This window comes from Amblyomma americanum, chromosome 4 (genome assembly GCF_052857255.1).
Source record: "Amblyomma americanum isolate KBUSLIRL-KWMA chromosome 4, ASM5285725v1, whole genome shotgun sequence".
Lineage (NCBI taxonomy): Eukaryota > Metazoa > Arthropoda > Arachnida > Ixodida > Ixodidae > Amblyomma > Amblyomma americanum.
In genome coordinates, this window is record NC_135500.1 from 211,415,206 (window position 1) to 211,431,923 (window position 16,718).

A 16,718-nucleotide genomic window follows, 5' to 3' on the forward strand; every position below is an offset into this window, starting at 1 on the left:
CGGAGATTACTCATCTTATAAAAGGCTGTCGGTTCGTAGTTCCTATCGAACCAACTTCCAACGTCACTCATGCGAACAAAAGTAAACGCAAAAAAAAAACAACAACGCTGAAAAGTACGATCGCCTGCCCACGTAATCCTGGCACGCGTGAGTGGCCGTAAATGGCGCTTCTTCTGGTTGTGTGGCGTATTCACATTGAGTGTCGCCCCCGCTTAACAGCCTGCAGCGTCGTAGGGAGCGCTGGCTAAGGAGTTGCACGAGCTTAGGAATGCGTGGCCTTTCACCTTGCATATCGTCGCGTACCGACATTTGTGCCCGCTGCGTGTATCTTTTCCCCCTTAAATGTAGCATCCGGGAATATCTGTTATCGTTGCTGCTGCCACCATGTCTACTCTTTCACTCCCTCTTGCTGACGCGAAAGACGCGGGTTCGATCCAGGCCGGGGTGGCTGAATTTCGATGGAGACGAAGTTCAAGAGGTCTGCGCACTGTGCGATGTCAGTGCACGTTAAAGAACGCCAGGTGGTCGAAATTATTCCGGAGCCCTTCACTACGGCGTCCCCTCATAGCCTGGCTTTGGGACGTCAAACTCCCATAAACCTAAAACCAAAACTTTCACTCTCTCCCTCTTTTTCAAAGCTCCCAGAGTGGTAACGATGTTTCTGCGGGACTGCGGTGTCCCGCAGTATCCTATGCATGCCAGATGACGAAGGAGAGGACAGAGCTGAAGGGAAGTAGGAATAAGAGCGGACTCGACAGCACGGCCCACCCATTGCACCTTCGCCCCCTCCCCTGGTTGAGCGGATACAGCCCTACACCGCCTCTACTTTACCGTTGGTGCGAGACGCGCCGAGCAAGCAGAGCTGCGAGGGGGGGGGGGGCACAGGGGACCACCACAACCAGCGCCACCACCGACGACGCGGGCAAAAACCGCGTGCCCGCGCACGTTCCGCCGGCGTCGGGCGCGCACCACTGGGTGTGGGCCGCGAAAGAACCAATGTCGCGCGCTTTTGGCGTGGTCTGTGCTTCGCGCATGAACGCGTCTTCGGCGGCGCAAGTGCCGCATTCCTCCGGCTTGTGTGAGCAGAACGCGCGCAATGGTCGTTTCGCTCGCGCACCCGGGTTTCGCGTTTCTTTAGATGCGTTTATTTTTCTTTCTCCTTTCTTCCTTCTAGCGGCGTGCTTGGGCATACGAGGAGCTGCTAGAAAAAGCAGGTATTCCGTTTGCTCGCTAAGCTAGCACGCTTGGCAGCTGTGGAAGTGGTGATGGGGGTGGCAGCAGTGGAAACCCTTACGCCTCGCCTTGAAGAGCTGGTACACAACAGTTTCGCTACTACGGCGGAGAGGGGGAAGAACGCGGGGGCTCGCCTGCTTGTAAACAAAAGAGGAAACTGCCGAGAGTCGGTTGGTTTCACCGCCTTTGGTGCCGTAGCGGCAGTGCTTTGTTAAGTGCCGAGCTCGGCTTGGTGTTCTTTTTCCCCGCGACGGTTGGCCGACAGCAGCGAAACCGGAGGCCAGTTTTGCTTACAACAGCAGCTCGACAACGACGTCGGCGAGCTATGCGAGCTTAGTCGGCAAGGGCGCCTCGCCGCAGCGTCGCGTGCTTCATTCGAGCAGCCGAGTTTTTTTTTTTTTTCGTGGCTCTTGGAGGCGGCGGGGGAGTCGGGTGGGCCGCAGGCGTTGTTGCCTGACGCGTGGAGCGAGAAAGAGTTGGTCGAGCGTGCCGACCAAACTATCCGGAAAGTTTTCTTCCTTTGGGGTTGGCCCGGGTATGCGTGTGCGTGCGCGCCCACCCACCACCACCCAGTGCGGGCACGCACAAGAGGCGCGAAACGTGCAGCCTCATTCGTAGGTCCTTATATTTAAGTTTTTGCTTTGCTTTGCTTTTAGTTCCTCCACCCTTTCGGCTCATAAGTCGGGAGTTTTCGCGTGTGCTTTTGCAAGCGAAATTTCCGCTTCGACTGCTGTACGGAGAAGGCGGAGTCTGGTTGCTCTGACCGTAACGATTGCCGTGCGCAGCAGAGTTTTATCTCCTTTCTTCTAGTTTTATTTATTTATTTTTTTGACACGATGCGCTCTTCTGCGGCTTCGGCAGCCTGTTGTTTGGGGAGTTTTTAAGTCGGGGTTGAACAGCCTCCGAGGCAGCACAGGATTTTCATCACACGTTTATATATCTCTTCTTCCATTCTCCTCTCCTTTAGGGAAACTCTGCGTGAAATTCGAAATTACTGCACCTTATGACAAAGCCCGTCTTCCGCCTCTGCCGATCAGAGGTCCTGCACACATTCGAATCTTATCTTTCGTCGGCTCCTCCATATCAGTGTCAGCATCTGTAGCCTCAAGCTGCATGAATCGCGACCGAATTACTGGGTCTCGAGTTGTTAAAAGGTTGAAGAAAGTACGGCGCCGAACATTCCGGCTGAATTCAGTAACTGAATTATCGGCAGTCGCTTCTGCTCCCCTCGACTTGTAAAAACAGAAACTGCGCAATTCAAATACAGGCAGACAACCGTTCAGAATTATGATGTGTCCCGGCATTAGCCAAGAAGGCAAATTCTACATCGGCCAGAAGGGAAATGTGCAGCTCCTCGCATATTCCGCTGCCATATTAAAAGAGAGGAACTTCTTGGCCGGACATTCGACATTCGCGTCCGAGAGTTGGAAAACGAGCGGAAGAAAAGACGAAGCAATCCCTTACAAAAGCTCTTTAGACAGTTTATAGACTCTTCATAGACGAACCCTAGCGAAGTCTATACGCATACAAATGCTATAGACATTCTATATACAATCTATAGATTTATGACCATACACTTTTAGTAGACTTTTACTATAGACAGTGTATAGACTATGAATAGACAAAAATAAATATCTATAGAAAGGCAATAGACTCTATAGGAAGTCTATAGACCGTCTATAGACAATTTTTATAAGGGATCGGCAAGAAAACACACCAGTGCACGACATGGTGACGATGGGCCGATTTCTTCAACGCTTGTCATATCCAACGCCCTCACATCTTGAAGGAACCCACGTACAAAGACACCCCTTTTCGTTCCCTTTTAAACTTGGCGTTACAATCACAGCTCATGAAGCACCTGGAAATTGTGCGGTACCCAGCAGATACAAGTTCAAGGAAAGCACGTGTTTACAACGTCAAGCGCGACTCAGCGACAACAACGTTTCAGACAGAACAGGATGGGGCATACGAGAGACGGCATTGTTATTCGGGGCTCCGATGTGTACTGCCGTGGTTAACTGCCTAATATCTGTAACTTAGGGGAGTGGCCGCCGCATCCTATGCGACTAAGGATCTACTATTAAGCATGCAGTAAGGACAGATACCGCGACCAGTAGCAGGTCGGCGACCTCAGCCAATGTTCGAAAGTTGTTGTTAGTGGCTACTCATTAATAAAATAACAATGGAAGGAAAAGATGTTGGTAGCCGCGGCACCTTCCATCGAAACCTGAAGCACCTGAGCTGCGACTAGCGGGAATAAACGGACAGGGAGAGGGGGCAAGAGCACAGTTTGCAGGGTGCGCGCATGGATGTACACACGCAAGGAGAAAACGGTGCTCACCTGAGGTAGTCCCTCTTGCAGAGTATGAGGTTGGCCTTGGTGAAGAGCGTGGAGCCCACCTCCCCGAGGCGGCAGTCGCAGCAGGCGCACTTGAGGCAGTCCTCGTGCCACAGCTGGTCCAGCGCCTTGAGCAGGAACCGCTCGCGGATGGGCTTCTGACAGCCCGCGCACTCGGGACCCGCGTGGCTCAGGGCAGCTGGCGCCATCATGGGCACGGGACCGCTGCCGGGACCGGGGCCCAGCACAGGGTTCCGGTGCAGCTCGGGGTTCCACCGGTGCACTTCGGCTTTGAGCTCCATCATTGGATCTGCACGTCGGGGAGAGACGTGCTGAGAACCACAACTGCACGGGATGAGCGCAGCTTGCAGGAGACGAAAAACGAAGTACAACGCGAATCGTTCAGGGAAGATCATGAGTCGAGTCAGTGAGTAATGCATTTCCGCCGTCAGTGTCCCCATCCAACAGAGCAATGAGCGTGCCCTCGAAAGCGGTGGATACTCTGTGGTTCCTAGAGTATCGTGGTGACTGTACCCTCCACATGAGAGCGAAGTCATGTTAACTGGAAATATCGCAGTGAAACGAACGCGCAGAAAGCATACGAAGTTCGCGGCTGACCTTTTGAGTCTTGATTGGGCTTCACCATAGTTGCAGCGCTTTTTCGAGAGGTCGCACTGTGGTCGCGGAGGAGATCATTCGTTCGCGGCGCATAGAAAATGCCTCTTCCTGCGAGAGCTCAGCTTCACCCGGCTGTACAGCTTCCACAAAAGCTCGGATCTGGCTTTGGTCAGCCGCTCGTCGGAGCTGGAGGGAAGAAGCATTTCCGTTTCGTCTCATTCTCGCACCATGGCAAGGGAGGTGCAGAGGAAGAGGAAACGGGGAAAGGGTCGCAGCGACGTAGCAAGAAGTAAAAAAAAAATTAAAGGAAGTAAAAAAAAAGGCAGACGCATGCCCGGTTGCCTCGAAGGGTCCGGGCAACGCCCCCGCCTAAATCCTCCGTCGGTTTTCGTGTTGTGCAGCTGGTCAAAGCGGCGACTCAGCACTGGGGGACCGCTGCCCGTCTCTTCTTTCAGCCCTAGAGGCTGTGGTCGACTCACGAGAGTGGGGATCCCGCTAATGAACCCTGGCCAGAGAGGCTAGTGCAGCTGCTTGCCGCGAAAGCGATTCGACACGCCACGGGAAAAAAAAAAGCGAGGAGGGACGCTTTACCGACGCGAAGGGGACACTTCGTTTTGAGGAAAGGGCACCCCCGTTCAACAGCCGCGCTGTCTCCACTCGCGTCTTGTGGACAGCGGAGAATTTAGGCGGGGGGGGAGCAAGCGTTTTTCTATCTGAAAACCGTGAACAACCATAATTTTCGGTAAACTAAGTAGAAGAAAACTAATTGTGTAGAACATGTTGGGGGGGGCTATAGTTGGTGCATTTCAATGGAATAGAATTAAGGATATCAAAGAACCCCCCCCCCCCCCCAATGTCCTTGCCCCCTCCCAGAGGGAAGAATGGGGATAGTCCCCTTCAAGAGACAACCATGTAAATCCGCTGCGTACCTGCACGTGGAGTGGACAAGTGCCGCTGACAATATGCAGGCCGAAATGCGGGTTCACCCTAGCGAGTCGCGATGGTCGCGCAGGTTTAAATCGATTTGTTACGCTCCCTCCCCGCTTTCCTAGTGCTTCGGAAACAGCAAGTTGCCCGAAATTGCCCGCCAGAAATTGCCCGAAATTGCCCGAAAGCGGTCGCGCGACGTTTACGACTCGCCAGTGTGCATCGTCCTTTAGATCACGGAGGCTGCCCCTACCCTCTCCAGATGCGCTGCTCGACGCTTGGCGTCGCTGCATCTGAACCGGTGTCGACTAGCTAAAATCGAGTTCAAGTACACACATCGTCGTCGATTCGGCGTGACCTTGCTCAACGCGATCTCCGACTCGACCCGACGCTATCGGGTTCCCGTGAACAAAGCTAATGGAGAATGAAGGACACAAGTTGCCGTGGTCATCTATACCCTGAAGAATGCTATCAACAATGTTCGCATGTTCCCCTTTGTGGAGACCGCAGAAGCAAGGTCAAGAACCCTTGCCGACAGAGCGTGTTGCTGCGGAAACAATGGTGGCCCGCGACAGTCAGGCGTCAACTGAATGACGACGAAATATGTTCGCGTGTAGCGCGACTCAGGCGCCATTTTTGTCACTTGTACAGAAACATCAGGTGTGCGCGGAGATAAAGTAACAAGGGCTAAACACATACACAAGCTTTACAAAGAGGTTGCTTTGTTTCTAAGATATATGTAGAGTCTTAGCACCGATGTTAATGCTACAGTGTTATACAAAGAGATATGTGCTCCAGTCATGTTCGAGAACGACTAAATACGCAACATTGTTTCGGACAGAAATTTTCGTCGAATAACTGACAGCGTCTCCTAATGGGCTGCCGTAAGAGATGCGTTTTTAACTTCTCTCACCAAACTCCGCTTCCGCCAGGGCCGACTCCGAAAGAGGAAAGAACAGCTCAGCAGACGCAGGCCTCGTTGGACCTGGGCTCACACTCTGAAAATCTTCCATAACTTTGTTTCAAAATGTCCTCCGGGCGACCGTCGTTGCTGCTTTGGCGCGAAACGCCTAGCGTCCGACCTACAAGTGCCAGCAGGCTGCGAAGCGTCGTAACGTGAGAAGGCGCTCGGAAAAAAAAGGGGAAGAGGCGGTGTGAGGACAGTTGGGCGCTCAACGACACCAAGGCGACCGACCGGGGCTCGTCGGGTCGCTCAATCTGTTCGCGTCCGGCTCAGTTTTTTCATCCCAAGCGAAGAAGCAAGCGCCTGGCTCGCGTCCCGTCTTCCACGGGCTGTCTGGCGGCTGGTCGCACGGGGTGCACTGAGGAGCGTTCTTCGCCACCACACCGCGGCTGCTCGGCTCGTTTGACAGGCGCGCGGATGTCTCTCTCGTCCCCTGGGAGCGGCCACACGCACGCACACACAGCTTGCGCCTGGCCTAGCTTAGCTTTGCGACCACCACGCTGGCAGCGACGAGCAGACTAGCCGGAACCGCTCGCTGACTCCCGTGTTTCCGCGCCCTGTCTCGCTTCTTGCAGGTCCCGACGTCTCTTCTGCCCGTCGTTTTTAGTTCGCAACCGCGTGCGTGCCGGTGAAGAAGAAGGGGTTGCCGCCGAGGCGGTGCCGGCCGGAGCGCGCCCTCGTATCCCAACAGGCAGTTGTTTCTCGACGCCTGTAGCTGCCTGTCGGTCCTGCCTCGTTTCAGCGGGGCTGTCTTTTGGCGAAGCCGACAGCTGCCGGGAAGGAATAGCCCGCGGAGAGAGCGAGGTGAGAAAAAATAACAGGAAAGAGAGGCGCCGTCTGTTCGTGCTGGGCTTAGAATTTCCCAGCCAGCATCTGTCGCTTTGTTTCTAAACACCAATGGAGTGGAGAAACGTAGCGAATACGGGTTGGCGAAAGAAGTTTCGCAGATGGTCAGCAACAAAGGGCAGAAGAGCGCTCACGCCTGCGCTTTAACCGTAGAAAGATATTCGCATGCGTCAATGCAGCGAACTGAAAGATTACAAATAAAATAAAAACCTATCGTTAAAATTCTCACCAGTCCGCACTCGCTGGCATATGTTAGCCTTCAGACCCACTCAGCATTCAAGAAAAAGAAGCGGAATAACAAAAAAAAAACAAAAAAAACGCTGCCCAAAAGGAACAGGCTAAAGCTGTCCCTGGGGTGGGCAGTATTACAAGCAACAAGTCACCAGAGCAATCGCGGTAATCGTGTATCTACCCACAGAAGCACGCGCCGCAACCACGACCTTCGTGCCGGGACAACGGAAGAAGAATAAAGAAAACTAGTAAACAGAAAATGAAACGGAACAGGCCGAAAGAGTTTTTAGGGCATAGCGGCAGCCTCTCGAGCACCGGAGAAGACCGCGTCAACCACGACTCACTCTTGGAGCGCACGCCTTCATAAAAAAAATCAAGAACAAAGAAATAAACGGAGGCAGGTAATAAAACAGGACGTCGCCCCGAAACAAACGGGGGGGGGGGGGGGGGGGGTAGCACGTGGGTGGCGGCTCCGGCGCCCGCGCTCGGTCGCACCCCGGGGCGTGCTCGAATTAGTGGGACACGGGCCCAAATGCGCGGCTGGCGACGAGTGAGAACCGCGCCGCGTGGCGTTCCCTGCAGCGAGAGGCCAAGCCAGCAGGCACTCGACGCCGCGGTGGGCCCGAAGCAGGCCACAAACCGCTGCCAGCTGCGGGTCGTTAGTGGGCCGGCGTCGCGGAGGCCAGGCCTCTTCTCGTTAAAGTACGCGCAGGCTGTCTCCCGCAACTTCGGCCACCGTAAAGAGAAGCGCGTGCGGGAGAGTCCTGACAGCCCTGGCTCCACCTTGCGTGAACCACAGTGAAGCATAGCGCAAGTCGCCGCGTATAGCGAAGTAGAACAGAGCATATTCCAGAAGTATGACGTACAAGAAGTGTTCAATGAGAACTGAACCCAACGCGATAAATGTAGGAGTGGAAACGAGTTCCTATTTTTGCAGCCGAGCCTCACCGGACGACAACCATTTCTCACACCATTCTTGTTGGGCAAAGCGCGCGCTATTCACGATTACGGTGCCACGACTTTTGTCATGACCATGACTATGGAGGGACAAGCTCTCTCAGAGGCCAAGACAGGGGCGGATTTATAGATCACTTTTGGAGGTTGCGGTTGAATGATGGGGCGATTGGGGGCCGCCTCGTCTGAACCGAATATTTATTGGACTTTTTCACCCAAGAAAGGCGGTACAGCATGGTTTTTCTATGTACAACTTCACGCTAGGGAAGAGATAAATGCGCAGATAAACCATGAGTATAGCATATTTGATAGAGGACAGTGCTTCCTTAGTCTTTTGTGTGCCTCAATAAATGTCGTTGCACTTCCTATGCCTTTCCATGAAGTCAAATCTCATATATTTCCTTTAGCAATTCTTTCTCATTATAGATACCTTCATCTTTGAGTATACGCTACACAGGAGTTCCCTATTCACTTCGTCGTACGCCCCGCTGATGTCCAGGAGGCTAAATACAGAGCGCTGTTTACTCCCCGTATCTATTTCTGTACACTGGTTAACCACGAACAGGCAATCATCTAATCCCGAAGCGCCTACCCCTCCTGAACAAGTTCTGAAGTTCACCCAGTATCTTCATACTTTGTATCCATGTCTGCAACACGAAGTTTGGGCAATTGTGTTGTTTCCTCCTGGTGCTGCCGGCAAAAATGTAACTGCGGGAGCATGGTCCCTGTCAAGCCAACAGTTTTGTCGGCGCTCCCAGCATCACCTGATTGATTGATTGATTGATTGATTGATTGATTGATTGATTGATTGATTGATTGATTGATTATTGCCAAGCTGTATGTAATCGGTCCGAAAGATTTTTATGCCGGTCGTATCTCCTTTCCCTTTATAGATCAGATTCATTCTACTGCCCCAGATTCGTTCGCCAGCTGTCTGGAGTTTGCTTATTTGATTGTTTCTAATCCCTGCTGCTTGAACCTAGCTCATTTATTCCCAGTTTCATTTACACCCAGTGAAGAAGAGGCTACGACGCGGAGCATAAGAGGTCGTTGTTCTTTTGTTTTCTACAGCTTCACGTCATTTGCCGACTCGTGTAGAGAGTATAACTCGCTACACGAATAGCGTATACATGCGAAGAAAGCGGTGGTTGCAGGGAGTACGGTTACGGAGCGAAGCTTACGTGTATACAGAGGCTCGTGCTCTTTCTATGAGAATAATAATTAATAATAATTGGTTTTGGGGGGAAAGGAAATGGCGCAGTATCTGTCTCATATATCGTTGGACACCTGAACCGCGCCGTAAGGGAAGGGATAAAGGAGGGAGTGAAAGAAGAAAGGAAGAGAGAGGTGCCGTAGTGGAGGGCTCCGGAATAATTTCGACCACCTGGGGATCTTTAACGTGCACTGACATCGCACAGCACACGGGCGCCTTAGCGTTTTTCCTCCATAAAAACGCAGCCACCGCGGTCGGGCTCGAACCCGGGAACTCCGGATCAGTAGTCGAGCGCCCTAACCACTGAGCCACCGCGACGGGGCCTCTTTCTATGAGACGAAGCTGCGTTGGGAAGCCCACGTACAGGCCTCCACCAGACACATTAATCCTTTCTTTCTGTCTTTCAAGCTCGGGGCACAGCGGCGATGGTTGGGCTTATGGTATGTCACACTAATGTAAGTATCATGAAATGCAAACATTTCTTACTGATTGGACTTAATCAGGATGAAGCTGTTGAGCCGCATCGACAATCAGTTTCTTTTTTTTTCTGTTCTGTACAGCGCACGTGAAGCTGCTGGGTAGAAATCCGACATTGCAGAAAAACCATAGACGCATTTACGACAGATAAAACAATAAGACTGAACACGTGCTGTTAAGAATTTTCATATTGACCCCCTTGGTACAAGTCGTGAGCAACGAAATAAATGTCTTCGGGGGCAGTTCGCAATCGCCTCTCATTAAACACACGCAGCTTTCAGCTACAAAATCTGCCCATAAAGACAAAGTTGGGAAGAAGGAGGCAGGTAAGATGCCAGGTAATCGGCAATGCGCTTGCAGCATTTTCAATAAAGACCATGAATTACCAGAAAGGGTGCCTAAAAGTCCATTTAAAATGCCATCCTCTATACCAAAGCAACATAGCATGTTGCAGCGGACAGAACAGAATTATTCGTTGTATGCACAAGAAATATATGTCAGGCATCGTCAACGCTTGTACCTTGACATGCTTGGAGTGTTTATCGTCGACACCACCTCTGATGGCCCGCGGCGGTGCGACGGTGCTGTTCGGACTGGGATATATACGGAATTAGCAAAATGCCAGGCGGAGTACGGGAAGCGACAACACATGAGTAATCGCAGGCTTGCAGGGCACATTTCTTTCACCTGTACTCATAACACAGCCTTCATTAAAAGACAAATTAAAATAGAGCTGACTGAATACTTTGTTCTGACGGCACTGGAGATAAAATTGGAACATGTGCAACCTACATAAACTGTGTCCAGTACTTGTCGCAGCAAGACTGGGATAGAATTATTTAATGTGGCTCCGAAACACTTTCTCGGGAGAGCACATCAACTCGCTCAATTGCTGCATTGTGTTGTCATGTAAACCTGATCCAAATAATAAGCTTGAACACGCATCACAGGACCCACAATCACGTGCGAAGATTTGGCGACCCATTCCCGGCGACTTCTTCAAGCTCGCACCCTCCTAAGTCGCTCGCACCTGCGTATACAAGTTAAGAGGTGGCTATCGGTTAGATTCTTTCAGACGTCAGGCACCTGCCATGGCCGTGGCGAATAAGCCGCGTAGCTCCGGCGAGTCAGGAAGCTCCGCCCCCGGCGGTGAGGCGGGCGGAGGAACGCCGACCTTCCAGCGTGCAAAGTGTGACGAGAGGAGATGAAAAGGCGCGAAGACGCTGAAATTCAAATTCTGACTAAGAGTAACTCAGGTTCTAAAAAACGCATGTAAAAAATCCTTGCTCGGCAATGTTCGTGAAGCGGCGTGCTTTAACATCCCAGGCCTACCGCAGCTTTATTAGAGCGCCTTTCAGAGAGCCTTTAAAAGTGACCAAAAAGTTTCACTTTTCCTTTTCAATACGGAATTAGCTTTAAAACCGAAATTTATTTCTCTCACATTCCAGGGCGACGCGTTCGACGAGGGAAAACATTGCTTGCTTTCGAATAGGTTCTACAAAGAACTGTTGACCTTCACGGCGAAAGGACAGTATAAACTTTTTTCTTTTGCGGCACACTCAACTTTTCGTTGGTTTCTTGAACCAGAGGAATGCTGCTCTTCGTACTGAATCCCGAACATTAATATTAACACAAAGAAAGATTCAAGTATGGTGCGTCAAAATATGTACATAGAAAACAAAGCAATTTGCGTCACATAACCTTGATTTCTCTTTTGTCCAACACCAAGTCTTGCAGCAAGAGCCAAAGTATTCTTAAAAGAACTTTCGGGCCGAAGGCAGCGCATGATATATGAGGAAAGAAATCTCGGGTCTCCAGCTGCAAACAACAAAAGCGAGGTAAGAAGAAAAAAAAAAGCTTGTTGCATTTAGGTTCACGTCATGTGTTTCAGCTCTTTTAAAATAACGGTGACAGCATCAAGATCGCCCCTAACACGCATTGTCACCACGCCAAGGCGTCATCATTCTCAAATGACGACAGGAGCTTCGCCTTTTTCTTTCACTTTTCATTCTCTCGCTCAAAGTGTCAACGATTGCGCTCTATATTTCCCATCCATCTCTCCCGACAATGAAAATGAAAGTTCACTGCTCGCGCAAGGCACAGACAACACTTGATCAGCCGCATATGTGTACGCGAGAGGTGTGACGTATCCATGGTTCCTCTCGCTGTGAAATCAATTTGAAGGTTTCATATAATGCGCCGGCATTGCAGTATACTGTCATTTCCCTTTACATTTTTTATTGTCTTTGCACAAATTTAGCAAATCAATTTGAAGGTTTCATTATTTCTTGTTTTCATATCTTTTTTGTTTTGTTTTCGGAAATTTTGCCCTTGACGGTGTGTCATGCCAGCGGACACGTAGCGAAAAAAAAAACGAGGCAAAATAAAGAAACAAAAAAAACGTGCACGAGTGAAAAACGGTGAAACGCAAGCACGGAAAAGTGTAATCTTCCGCTTCACCAGTTTCTTTCGTAATTAATGACGCACGCTGTAACGCAGGTTTTGGCGCCACCCCTCCTCGTGCGCGCAACTCTTGTTCTGCCCCCTGTGCGCGAGCCTCGTCCCTGGCGATTCTAATTAGGATAGCCCCTATATACTCGGAATTAAACGACGTCCGGACACAGAGCGCTCGGCACCGGTCGGCAGCCAGCGAGCGCGCGCCACTTTAATAAACGATCGCCGCGTGCGTCGCAACCTGAAAATCCGCTTTAACGATAAAGAAAGACCACTCCGTAATGAAAGCATGCCAGGCTCGGAGAAAGAAAAAAAAGGGGGGGACTAAAATATGAAAGCCGGGAACGAAGAACAAAAGATTAATTTACGCGTGAAATCAAGGGGCGAATGTGCAAGCGAATTCGGGCGCGCACCGCGCTGTGCTGTATACGAGACAGCGGTGAGGCTATGGAAGCGTATGTGGCGCTAAACATCGTTAGAAAGCAACGCCGCTCCCTCTCCCCATAAACTTCCTGTTTTCTAACGATCCTTATACGCTGGCGGCCGGCAGTCGTGGCGGCGCAAAGTTGTACGCTCAGAGAATAACGGCGTCTTTCATTCGTTATTAACTAAGTGGAAAAGAAGAAAAACGCTCCACCATGTTATTGCAGAATCAATGGTGTCAACCCGTGATGTGCTCTCCTATGGGTGCGGCTGTAATGGTATACGCGGAGAATTAGGGGCGGCAAAAAAGCACGAAGACTACTTTTACAATTTGTGCCGCGTGGAGGGCGTGTCGGGAAATAAGGTGGCAGTCGTACCACGTTATAACCGTGAGCTAGATAGCGTAATAACGATTCCTGGCATTTCATTTCGTTTCCTCTTGATGTTCGCCGCGCGTATATAGCGCGCCGCATCGACCAGTCTGATTCTGGAGATAGGGAAAATGCGATGCGATGTTCCACTCAAGGCGTGTTAGAGAGAAAATGGCTATTCCGGAAACGAAACGAAATGAACTCGTTTCATTATAACCTGCTCACTTCGCTTTGCGGCTTTATAGCGCTTTTGCGATTCTATTTGACTGACCAACAGAAATAACACGTATGGGCGCAAACCACTTGTAACGTAGCAACGAGTTCTCATTGGAGCATAACACTTATAGCGCAGGAAAGTTATGCGAAGATCCGTTTCGCCACCGCATTCATCCTTTGTTGTAGTGAGAGGTGCGACACGCAGTAGGTTGCGAGAAAAAAAAAAAATTCAGAAGGTCTGCTGGCGTCAATCCGAGTACATTATACAGCAGCACAGCTATAATTTTCGCTATATAGCGGCAGGTCGGAAATTTACAGATCTGCGGATATTCGAGAGCTGAAGACCTACAGATGACATAGGACGGTCGGCCAACAATGCAAACCGCTTAAATCAGTAGAGAGAGAGAGAGAGAGAGAGAGAGAGAGAGAGAGAGAGAGAGAGAGAGAGAGAGAGAGAGAGAGAGAGAGAGAGAGAGAGAGAGTTGTGGCGGGGGAGAGGGGGGGGGGGGTGAAGAAGGAAATGCAGGGAGGCTACGACTAGACCGAAATTCCGTTCATTGCCCTCCGCACTCGTGCACGCACACACAGAAGAATAGCATACCGCATATATTTATCGCACGTAGTATCGAATATGTTCTCGATGATATTCAGCGATTTTATTGAACCTCAGCTGTCTTCAAAAAAGGGCAGCGTTTAATATTTCAGAACTGCGACTGCTGATACGAGCGTTCGACAAAGGGCACCTTCGGGCATGCAAGTCGCGGCGGTCGCGTTTCGGCTCGCTTCGCGGAGCAGCGGTCTAAAGGCGACCAATAGCGACCTTTTCCAAGGATCTCCCGCTGTCAGAGCGATTTCGATCTCAGCCTGTAGTTCTGTTGCAAAGGTTCTCAAGCAACCCGTGGCGCGTTACTACATGTCGACAGCACGCATTATTCCAGGGACATCATTTGGAAAGGGAAGCCTAATGTAATGTTCGTAAAGACCGATGAGTTTACGTGCACAACATGGCAAGTGGTTTGAGCTTCGAAATAGCGCAAAAGCTGACCAGGTCATCCGTTGCACTTAGTGTTACTCCCGCACGACGCTAAGATGCTCATCTACCAGCCATACGTGTCTGACCCGTGACACGTTTTTATTACTTTTTTGTTTGTTTGTTTTCCGCGGATTTTAAAGCCAAGTGTGGCCGAAGCGGACAAACTGGGTCGTCCTGTGGTCGAAGAACAATCGTTCATATTATCGCCGAAGTTTCGCGGAATCATTTTAGTCTGCATTTCGCTCTGCAAACAGCGAAACAGAACTCATAAAATTAATCGTGCTTTCCAGAGCTTATACACAATGGCATATAAGAAGGCGCTTATTCCTTTCCTCTCCGAGTGACAAACTTGAACTGCCGCATGACTATACAGCGACCTACCGCGCCGAATACGTACGGCCCGTTAGGGTCTGAATTTCTCTGCAAGCTCGCTACGTTCAAGAACGGTTCAAAGTAGCCGCTAATCAACAGCTTAATTCGGTGATCAACAGCACACTCATATATTACATGCCCGGCACCAGATCTCGCGCGACAAAGTTTTAAAGAGAAAGCGTACGAGTAGTCACCTTCCTCATTTCGTGCTTCGTTTGCCGGTACCCCCCCCCCCCCCCCCCTCCTCCGGTCGTCGTTTCTTCCTAATTAAGAGAGGCGGTTTTGCTTTGCGCCGCTAAGCCTTGGCGAACGGAATTAAGGCGCACACGACGAGAGGGCGACTCATTAGCACAGGGAAAGAAAGAATTCTCTTAAAGCAAGCACGCCGAGGAAATAAAACAGACGGGAAGGTTAAAAAATATATCAGGAAAGAAGGCAACACTCCAAAGAGTGTCGCACTCTCTTTATGCAGTTGCACTCTCATATATGTACTTTGCTAAGTACGGTTCATACGTGCGAGATATGTTTCATTTTTTCGTGCACTCAGCTTTGTACCTCGTTAGGTAATCACCTCAGAAGTAACCACGACGTGCTTTATTGGAAGAATTGGCTTCCTCTCAGACTGCCGCGGCTCATTTCTCGAAGGAGAGGGAGAAAAAACGAGAGAGAGAGAGAGAGAAAGAAGAAAGGGAAGGCGCACGGAAGTACAAATAGATGGCGGCAGTGAAAGAAGGGGGCGTGGGGGGCGGGGGGTGCTGCGAAAGAGACTAAGGGCTTCGTTGCTGAGTGGTTCAATCAAGTACTCCAATTATGTATGTTTTAAAAGCGATTCTAATCTCTTTTCTTCCTTCTTCACAGCCACAGGGAACAAGTTTTCTCTTCCTCTCAGCAGAGATTATGAGGAAAGTTTTAATTTTACGGCTAAGTGAGCCCGCTTGCGCAAGAAGAAATGTCGTTAATTACCCCTACCAGGCGCCTCTTATTTGCCAGCGCTCGAAGCAACTTTCTTTTTTTTTTTTTTCATCTGCCCGGTCAGGCTTTTGGAGAGTGAGAAACAATTATTTCTCCTTGTTTTCCAAGGTGGCAAAAGCACTGCTCAAGGAAACACTGCGCGAGAAAGAGGTATATTGCTATCCTAGCATAGCTGCGGTTCTGTGTTGCATGCACACAGCCAGAAATACAAATCCGCTGCAGCTTCGGCCAAAACGAAACCACGGCTGTAGAGATTTTGCCGTAGACGGTGCATAGCGTAAGCGTGTGTTCGAAGTTATTGCGCTCACGTTCTCATCGCTCAAGGCTTTCTTTATTCCGCTGCTGAAAGCTAAAACTCCAATTGCAAGCGAGCGAAAAAAAAAATTAAGAATTCTCGTCGACGGTGACGACACCGAGAGAAAGGGAAGAAATGATTCGAGCAAATCAATGCACATCTCACACCCAAAACTGCTTTCGTCCAACTTGCTGTTAATAATTGGTTTTTGGGGAAAGGAAATGGCGCAGTATCTGTCTCATATATCGTTGGACACCTGAACCGCGCCGTAAGGGAAGGGCAAAGGGAGGGAGTGAAAGAAGAAGAGAAGAAGGAGGTGCCGTAGTGGAGGGCTCCGGAATAATTTCGACCAGCTGGGGATCTTTAACGTGCACTGACATCGCACAGCACACGGGCGCCTTAGCGTTTTTCCTCCATAAAAACGCAGCCGCCGCGGTCGGGTTCGAACCCGGGAACTCCGGATCAGTAGTCGAGCGCCCTAACCACTGAGCCACCGCGGCGGGTACCAACTTGCTGTTCGACAACAGAAAAATCTGCTCAGGCACTGAGGAACTTTAGAGAATTTTCACTTTATTTTACTGCAGTAGATTGCTATTCATTTATATAGGAGATAAGTCTTTTTAGAATTTTCCGTGCCGTAGCCGCAAGGCTTGGCACCTCACTTAAATGTGTAACACAAGAGGCATTCCGCCAACCGACATGCACTCCATCCGCAGTTCTATAAACGAAGCGACGAAGAGTCATTCCCTGTGCATGGCACCAATAGTGATACCACCGG

At 50.4% G+C, this 16,718-nt stretch overlaps 1 protein-coding gene across 1 annotated transcript in view; it reads right to left on the reverse strand.

The window, feature by feature from the left end:
* Positions 1–16,718, reverse strand: part of LOC144129250 (LIM domain transcription factor LMO4.2-like) — a 111,382-nt gene that overhangs the window by 31,773 nt on the left and 62,891 nt on the right. Inside the window, exon 2 of the mRNA XM_077663262.1 lies at positions 3,578–3,884. Coding sequence (XP_077519388.1) covers positions 3,578–3,879 — 302 coding nt within the window. The 5' untranslated portion in view covers positions 3,880–3,884. The remainder of the gene's footprint in view (positions 1–3,577; positions 3,885–16,718) is intronic.